This window comes from Spea bombifrons, chromosome 4 (genome assembly GCF_027358695.1).
Source record: "Spea bombifrons isolate aSpeBom1 chromosome 4, aSpeBom1.2.pri, whole genome shotgun sequence".
Classification (NCBI taxonomy): Eukaryota; Metazoa; Chordata; class Amphibia; order Anura; family Pelobatidae; genus Spea; species Spea bombifrons.
Genome location: NC_071090.1, coordinates 43,608,983 through 43,618,942, shown reverse-complemented (window position 1 = coordinate 43,618,942; position 9,960 = coordinate 43,608,983). Strand labels below are relative to the sequence as shown.

The following is a 9,960-nucleotide window of genomic DNA, read 5'->3' as shown; positions in this document are numbered from 1 at the left end:
TATAAGGCATATCTGGGGGGCAGAGTGGCATATCTGGCCAACAAATCGATTATGAAAATACTTCTCATGTAGACACTTCTCACATGAGTCCCCCTTATATTTTACACGGCAAGCATTATGGGTCATGGATGCCTAAGCTGGGTTTTGATAGGATGCAAGCAACTTGTTTAATTGTATCAGGTTATGGAAATAAGGGAAATGTTTTGCTAAACCAGCCCTTGTCTAGTATGAGATAGTAATAGTTAATGTTGTATGAATGCATTCATGCTTCATGCTTTGATTGACATACACTGTAGGCATTATATTGATTATTTCCAGTTCAAGTCTTTTAAATTCTCACAGTACTATTTCACATTATATGCCCATAAAAGTGCAATTCTACAAAATGCGTAGGAGCATAACAATATAGCACATTCATCTACAATTTACAAAGCTATAGTGCAATCCTGAAGAATGCAAATGTAAAAAAAAAACACTAATTATTTGATTTGTCTTTAAGGCACAAATCCCCTGACATTACTGTTTACTATGGGGAAATATAAACTATTCAACTATTCATTCTACTCATTCTTATGTTTTAGGTATAGATGGATGTCACCAACAAGTATATTTATAAAGCTGATTCATATCAGACAAGTTCTAGCTACTTGCAGTCTGGGGCTAAACCCAAATAAATGAATAATGGAAGGATTATGTACATGGTAAATTTGCCAAGATCAATGTGCATAAATGTAGACTAACTGGCATTAAATACTGGCATTAAAAACAACGACCAAACTTGCGGTCTTTATCTACGAAAATATTAAATTATAGAAAATGGAATGCATCAGTCTTAACATTAAAAATGGTGGGAGCAGATAAAGGTTTTGTGATGACTTTGTATATGCCATTGTGACATATTGATGGTTGTTTATATATAACATGCAATACATAAGCTAATTTTCTTTTGCCACACACGCTGGGCTCAGAACACAGAGCCATCATGGGAAGAAAGAGGGACTGTCCCTACTAAAGATGGACACTTGGGAGATAATAGCAAATCAGGGTGTGTTATCACATCACTTTGTCATAATGAACACGGTAAAATGGGACCTGCTATTAGCATTATGGAAATTATACAAAAATGCCATCCAGTTTTCTAAATATAATTCTTTTCACAACCACATTGTAAAATCTATCAATTTAACATCACAGAATTTAAAATATGATTGATTTTATATTTTTGTGGGTAACACATAAACCCCTTCTAATAAAGCATTGAACAGTGTGAGGCTTCTCACAAAATAAATAATCAAGAGGCCAAGACAATGCAGAGTTTCAAGTCATTCCAAAATTGTGTTACGGTGCTTCTGGGTTGCAGGTTTTAAAGTAAAGCCTTTCCTAATCTACCACTCCGAGAACCCCAGAGCATTCAAGAATGTGAACAAGAATACACTTCCCATTTATTTTAGCCATAACGAGGAAGCCTGGATCACATTAGCAGTGTTATTTCCACAATATTTTCAATCAGAACGTAACCCCATTGTAAGGCTAGTAGCAGCTGTACTTAATTTGCTAAGCCTTAAGGTGTCCATTTTTCTTTTGAAAAGTGAACCCAGGAACACGTTATGCTTGAATATGTTTTCCCAATAATCTAGTTATACAAAGGCAGGATTAATAGGATCTCTCTATTGTGTAGCAAGCTTATGTTCAACAATAATTAATACATGTGTAAATAATAAGTCTAGTGACTAACATCCCAGTTGTCAGTTGAGTTACTGAGGTAACCACTGCAATTTTGTTTATTCGCTCAGTTAAGCTGTGTTGAGGGCTGGCAAGTTTAAAAGTTTGAGTTTTCCACTGAGTTGTGTCAACTTTCAAGCGTACAATCAAGTTTTTGGCCCACTTGAATGATTTGTGTTTTGCTATGCTTTCCATTGCAATTCAAAACATATGAAGAGTCAACTTACTGAATGCTTCTAGGTGACTTGAAAAGCAGGCCTTGTGCCATATACCACTTAGGAACCACCAATATAGAGAAAAATATTTTTTTAAAAAAATGATTGTAATAAAAGTAATAATGGTTTTCTATTATGGTACTGATGACTAAACAAGTGTTTTTATTCATGCTTGCTAACTATTAAAATGTTCTTGTGTATACCTGAAATCCATAAATACTGTAACTAAATAATGTTACATTCCTATTACCTACTTGTTGTGTTTCATTCTCCTTATGCAGGTGCATGCATATATTATTTTTTTCATATATCAATGTGGAAACATGTTTATTTCTATTCATAAGTGATGTCAGCAAGCTTATAAAATGCATAATACTGTACCACCCTCTAGAGGCTAATATGTAATATAACATTTCAATTCAATACCTTTTTATTGTGCATACATAGAAAAGATGTTTATTTTGTTTATGTATTTTGTATAATGTGTTATACAAGCAGGAAAATGTAACTTCATATTTTAATTAGGTCTCTGTGAAATTTTTGTACCAAATCCAACTTCAACTCAACTTGGTGGAAACATTCTTGAGCCAATCCAGGCCTCTAATCAAATCAGTAAAGTAGACCTGGAAAGCACAACCAAAATAATGACAGAATACTTAAAATGCCCATTTAAATGAAATGCCAACTACACTTGCCATTAAGCCTGCAACCCAAAAAATACCTACTTGGAAAAAAAACACCCACATACCATTTGCCGCAGAGAAACGCTCATTTAAGAAATGCTCCCCAAGAATGTCCATATGAACCAACAGGTCCTAACGTTATTTGTATTTAAAATTTTCACACATATAATGACCCTTCTTGAACTCCTATGAAAAAAGATAAAAGATATTTCTGAACCATCTTTTTGTGTCTTTAATCAGAAAAAGGACCCTTAAAATATTTTTCCAATGCAAGACTGTTATTGTATTTTACTGTTACCACATTCTGTGAACTCCAAAAGGTTCATGCACCAGGCCCCACTCTTCATGTTTCTGCATGTTTGCTTAGAGCAGTGGGGGTTCAGAGTGAATGCACTACAGAAGAATAAACAGTCATGGGTTCACCCTTTGTGTATCAACGTAGGTTCTTAGTGAAAATGTAATAAATAAACTTCCCTCTTTTACACACTCTCATTCATGTAGCCTGTTTAACTCCATTATATCTATATTATCTCCATTGTATATATTTTAAACATCACCAGAATACTTTGGGTTATATGTTATGGAGAGTTTAGGTTGTTACATCATTAATGTTGATAACTGTTTTTGTGTAGTCAATTTGGAAGCTTGTCGATTAACCAAATATAGGTATGCAAATGCTACAAATTTTCTTCCACTTATGCTACATTTTTGAAAGTTCAGAACATGGTTTGGAAAACTGTAGAAGAAAATTATCTGATATTTTCTACAAATATGTCTTACTTTTTTCTGCAATCTTATTTCAAGGATTAGCTTGAAAACTGCACACAGATGTTCCTTGAAACAATGCAACTAACTTTAAAACAAAATGGTTTGAAACTGCATGCAAAACTGCATATATTACTAATACACATACATTCAAAATCATGTGGAAATGCCCTTATTGTTAGAGTAATTCATACACTTGAGGTCATGCTATACAGAATAACCTCCCACAAATCCAAAGCAATGATCATTAGAAAACATTTTAAGTCAGACATGTGTGGCATGTATAGGTCAAGAAGCACAGACTGAAAAGGTATAGAACAAAGGGATCTAAAGTGGCAATAACTTAATTATGTCTGTGTGGGGAGCATTGGTAGGGGTAACAAGACAGTGAGAGATAAATTACACAATTAATAGAGCTGGTGGATAAAAGTGAATGGTTTCACCCTTTAGGTATTAAAAAATGGTTTCGGTTGTATGTTCTTTTTAGAGCCATCTAGTTTGACTATAAGACTAGGACCTTCCCCAGAACTAGACAGCCTTTCCACCAAAGCACCTCTCAAAGGTTTGAAAGATTGCAAAATGTACCATGCAATCCACAACTAAGGGGAAAAGCATAACATTACCAAAGCTGAATTTTCCTTTTAAGAAAATAATGTTATGCAAGGCAAAAGTACATGAAAAAATAGAATAGTTAAAAGATAACTGTTCATCTGTCCTGAAATTTATAGAACAAAATCTGCATATGATTATATTGAAAAAAAACCTTAATTTCTGATATTTATTTGGATTTTGTCAATATTCATTACTGTTAATATACTTTGTCTATTAATGCCAACATTTTTTTGTTAGCATTGTGTTTAGAAGTAATGTAAGGAAGTTTTACATTACTGAGTGGGTGGTAGATAAATGGAACAGTATCCCATCAGAAGTGGTAATACAATGAGGGAATTTAAACATGCATGCAGGTACAAAACAATCGTAAATCTAAGACAAGACAAGGGACCGATTAAGGTCTGAATCTCTTCATCATGGTTCTTATTTGCTGTCAAATTGTATGTTCATATTGTGCTTTGACCCTACTTTAATCATTTCATTTCTTACACTTTAGGATCTAAAAATTATTCTTACAAAACACAGTACTAAGCAGATGCCAATATAAGTGAATCATTCATATACATATTAAAATAACTAATGTAACTAGAGTCATTACCCATTAACCCAACATAGTGCAGGCAAGGACACTATTACCGCAAGTAAAGGTAGTGTCCAGCAAATAACTACTAACATCAACTAGTTTTCCCTGTACCCTTTTCCAAATACCATGAAAGTGCTGAAATAACTAAAGCTAAAATTTACCGCTTGGAACTTCAGAACTATTCTAAATGTTTATAATTAATCTTACAGAAACCATTGGATCAAATTATTTGTTCTCGTAGAGTATATATAAATCTGTAACACATATCCACCACACTCACAGACAATATAGTTTACTAAAGGGCAAATACTAACAACCAGTGCTTTCCTATGTTTAAATCTGTCTCAAGGGATCTCAATAACTTGGCATACAAATAACACATGCTTGTTGCCTAACCAGGACAACCCAATTTATAGACATTTACAAGTGTAAATACCACTTCAATTAGACACTGGGACCTTAAGCCTTTTAAATTAGAACCTGGATCAGCCATAAAAAGCAGGCATAGGACCTTCTATGTAGGAAGACCATGGTAAGGCTTCAATAGCCCCATGCCACTAGAGGTCATAGATGAAAGAGTAGATAGCAAAGGAGGACCAATCTTCCAAGATAACATTCTGACTTCCTAAAAAAATATTTAGCACTATAAAAAAACATTACCCAAAGCCAAACAAATAACTTACATTAAAGCAACAGACAAGGTGTCCTTGGCCTATGGAGGTATATCACATGTGACCCCTGGTAGACCCTACCAGCCCCTTAAAGTTAATGTTTTACACAGGATGGGTCAAGTAAGCACTGGAATTACATGAATAACAATTTACTTGTTCTGCCACAAGAATCAACAGTTTTATTTTTAGAAAAAATGGTATCTACTATTTATTATCTTCAACACATTTGCATATTACTATTTGGTGTGTGCATAATGTAAAGGTTAAACCTGATTTGAAAAGAACTTTGTGTACCGCATTCCCTAAGTGGATTATGCTAAACATTAGCCAAAAAGGCTAAAATCGAATGTACAGAAGCAGATGCTGTTGGAATAAGATAGGAGGAATGGTCACGACACGACAAAGTAAATAATTACAAAGCATGCATGTTTTTCCCTGTGCCACATATAAATGCCAGATTGTTCAAATGAATTATGAACTCATTCCCAGAACAAGTCTTTCTTCCTAGTCCAAAATCTGAAAATGACCTCCCATAATAAGAAGGAAAGAAGTAATTGCGTAGAAATGGATGATGCTAAATTACCAAAAGTTGAGGTAAACAACAGCACTGCTGGTGATACACTTTACTTTACATGTCTCACAAATGTTTGTGTTAACATATTTTGTGTGTACTATATGCATGACCCTTTGTAACATGACATGATATGTATGAAACAATGTATCTTCAACTTGTCAATAAAAGGAAATTGACTAAATCTGCCAGGGTAAACATGAGCAATCTCTGCTGTTTTACGGCAAACATTTATGTCACAAATGTTTCATATATGAGAAATTGTGTTAATACCTTAAGGATCCAGGTGTTTTGTGCTGTAGGACCATGTTTTTGCTATGTCAACCTTTATGTCTTCAAACTTGACCTAATTCTTTCTTATTTAGCCCACAATTATATATTTTTTCCGGGACAAGTAGGGCTTCTCTTAAAACAATATTCCTATATGTAAGACACTATTAAATTAAATAAAGGGTAAAAAAATACATTCACAGTTTTACAGGCATACAAATTATTCACAGCCAGTATAAATGTGAAAATTGGTAGTAATTATGCCTGGGCGTGTCTAGAGAAATTTAACCCAATGGTCAATTTCATTTGGTTAATTGGTGGATTTAGTAAATTAAAAGGGTAAATTACTTTTTCACATTGGGCCAGATAGGGTTGAATAGCTTTCTTTCCATCGATAACTGAAATGACCATTTAAAAAATGAACTTTGTGTATATTAAAATTGGTTTGATAATCTGACACATTTAAATATGACAAATATGCAAAAAAAGTAATCAGGAAAGAGGCAAATACTTTTTCACAGCACTGTATATCCTGTCCACACCCCACCCATGTTTCTCTTACTACCCACCTAGTATCCTCCCACTAAAGGTTGTGAGGGGCTAGCCCTGCCCTTAATTGCACTTAACCCAGGGGAGCCAACCCTACAAAGTTCCCAGGTGTGGTAACCGCTTGAACTTGGTGTGACAATGTGTGGAATTCCACACAACATATTACAAACAGCAGAACTACCTAGATTTTTATATGCATCTGTAACTGACATAGAAATCATGGTGTAGTGTGTTTCTGAGGAGGTTTAATTGCACCTCCCCCAACACATTAATAAGGTTTTGGTAGCAGTATAAACTGCTTTGTGTCCACTATGTAGGAGGTGAGAGTAGGTTCTCACCCTATTGAGAGTGTGCCTTGACGTGGCGGGTGAGCTTAATTATGCTTTGGCCAATTCATATAACCAAAACCTCTCATTTATATTATGTTTATATATTTGTTGCCAACTTCATTAGGGTAAGAAGCGCAGACAGTTTTTGTTTTTTGTTTCTGCAAAGTACCTAGAAAATAACACCCATTAAGCTTGCTGTTTGCAAATGACACTTGAAGAAAGTAACCTTTATTATTATTATCATCTATTCATAAAGTCTCGGTATATTCTGTAATGCTGTAAAATGCAAGTGCCAGAAACATCTGGCAATTTAACCCTTCAATAGCAAAACAAAAATGCCTGAATTGTAGTTGACCATGAGTTTGATCAAAGCAGGTTAAACAATGTATCTTGATCCTTAAGCAACCTGTAGATCTCATTAACATTCCTAATGAAAGTGGAGCTATGGGTGTTATGAACTTTGTATCTGTTTTCCAACTGGACACTTTTATGTGTGTGTTTTGTAGTAATACACTTTAATTAGATATCCCACTTCACACAACATATGGTAGCAGCAATAAAATGTGTGCACCACCTATGTCATGGCTCATTTAAAAAAAAAAAAAAAAAAAAAAAAAACTACCAGAAACTAAAACGCACTTTCAAATAAAAGTTATCTGATAATTCCTATTGCAAGATCTCATTCAACATGTATTATGTTCCTAATTTTACAGAGCTAAAATTTAAATTAGTAAAACATTGGAGTTAACTTTTTAACTACATTTCAGCGGCATGTACAATAGTGTTTCAGTTTGATGGTCTACCTGGGAGATAAGGGGTTTATTCAACAAACATTGTGTTGTGGTTAGATGAAAAAGTTCATCTCATCACATTATATATGAATTATGAACATTAGACACAAAGAATGGTCAGGGTGGGGTGATCTAGATAAAGGAATGTACTTTCCCAAGGTAAACAACATTTGGCTAAAAAAGAAACAATGTCTCCAAAATACACATTTGGTACGGGAAAAACATGCATACAAATTTGAATGAGTTAACTTGCTTGCAGATCTGGCAAAATCCAAATGTGGTTGAATACCTTTTTGATTCTTGCAAGGGCCTCACTTAGTGCTTGGTTTCGGATGGTGGTTTGCAGAGGTAAGGGAATGTTTCATGAAAGTTTTTTCAATAGATCGCCTGTTTCTCATCTTTTAATTCTTTCTGTAAGTGCTATGTTATATACTACTTGTTATGTCCTGACCTACCCATTGTACAGCGCTGCAGAATATGATGGTGCTATGTAATACAATAAATAATAATAATGATAATAATATAGTCAGCATTCACGATTAAAAGGGACTCAGTTCAGGAGATCTTGGCAAACATCACGTGATAATTTAATTTAAAGGGTATAAATCAAGTGAGAGTAAAAGTTAGTAAAGCAGTATCACAATTTGTTAGTTGTTTTGGGGGGTTGTTGTGGCCTACCCTGATTTGGAGGGTAATAATTTATTATTATCAAGGATGAGGTACACCTCAATGACATTGGGATGGATATGTGACTCTTGGATAAGGCTGTTTGATCATGGAGGAGCCAGCGCATTCAAGGGGTCAAATATGCTGGCCATCCCAGAGGCTGAAGGGTCCCATCTTTACTTTGGGTATAATCAATTTGCATTTAGATGGTTTATTGATGTATTGTGAACACAGGAATTAAGTTATAGTTTTTGGTTATTTCCTGTGTGTCGAACGGCTTGTGGGTAATATCACTATAGTACTTGTTTGTAGAGGAACCGTTGAGTGGGATTAAGTTTTGGTCACATTGTTGTTCATTAAAGGTTAATGTTGGCAACCCCTCTCTCTTTTCTGCTAAGTTAATAACTAGGGTGTGTCACAGTGTGGTACTTGTTTAACCCCTTAACGTCCAATGATGGGCAAGGCACGTCAGACATAAATGGTCAGGTAATGACCAATGACGTGCCTGGCACGTTATTTAATTAAACAAGCTTAGATCACTTTCTTCGTTTTAAATGGTATTGCTGTAATGCCTTGATGTCGAGGTATTCAGCAACACCGAGATCGGCATCAGGGGCCATGTCTGGCCCCTCCCTGGGGTGTCAACGACCGCCATACGCTGAATGGCGGCAGACGCCCATTTTAAAAGAGTTTAGGAGGTGATCAACAATTTTTTATGCAGTATAAGTATTCACCATCAAAGAGAACCAGGGGCGGGCTGGGCCGGGGGCAGTCATTCCGGGCCAGCCAGCAGACGAACATTCAAAGCAGCCGCAAAGTTCAAAACTAAGCGGCTGCGAGCGGGATTGAAAGTGGCTGTCGTGCCAGTAGCGTTCCTATCGGGGGCAATCTGCCCCGGCTGCCGCTCATCTGAGGGGTGCCACCACGCCGGCACGCCTCCATAGACGATGCGAGCGGCAACTGTGGCTGTGCATCGGGATTTGATGTCAAATCCCGGCGAACAACACTGAAGCCATCTTCCATGCTCACTGCACCACCAGAAGCACAGGACACAGAGGAAGAAGAAGAGGAAGAACGAAGAGGAGGAGGAAAAGTGACAGTGACAGAGGAAAGATAGGAAACTATTCAGGGAGAGTGGATTAGTAAGTGTGTGAGAGTGATGGGTGTTATGCTGTAGTTTATGTTGAATGTTTGTGAATGAGGGTTTCAGATAGCATGGGCGTGTAAGTGGGGGTTAGCATGGCATAGGGAGGCTGTAATCACATTCCCATCATGCCCAGGATCCAGCATGTACTGGCTGCCTGGGCATGATAGTAGTGTGATTGCTGTTATCAATTATATTTTTTTTTGGCCAATTTTGGTGTGTTAACAACACTTTTATTAAAAGTAAATAACACACCAAATTTGGACAGAAAAATTCAATAACAGTATATATATATATATATATATATATATATATATCATTACTAACAGCAATCAAGCTGACCTATCATGCTAAGTCAGCCAGTACATGCTAGAGCCTGGGCATGATAA

General features: G+C 35.9%; 1 protein-coding gene and 1 long non-coding RNA gene across 3 annotated transcripts in view; one reads left to right on the top strand and one right to left on the bottom strand.

The window, feature by feature from the left end:
• Window positions 1–2,388: 2,388 nt before the first annotated feature.
• LOC128490474 (uncharacterized) lies at window positions 2,389–2,978 on the bottom strand. The gene is made up of 2 exons (XR_008353952.1): window positions 2,919–2,978; window positions 2,389–2,560 (listed from the first exon to the last, which is right to left on the bottom strand). It is a non-coding gene; the product is annotated as an uncharacterized LOC128490474 (long non-coding RNA).
• A 2,755-nt stretch (window positions 2,979–5,733) lies between these two features.
• LOC128491800 (solute carrier family 23 member 2-like) overlaps window positions 5,734–9,960 on the top strand; it is a 49,919-nt gene continuing 45,692 nt past the window's right edge. For both annotated transcript variants that reach the window (XM_053464121.1, XM_053464122.1), the window contains exon 1: window positions 5,734–5,845. In XM_053464121.1, coding sequence (XP_053320096.1) covers window positions 5,774–5,845 — 72 coding nt within the window. In that variant the 5' untranslated portion in view covers window positions 5,734–5,773. The remainder of the gene's footprint in view (window positions 5,846–9,960) is intronic.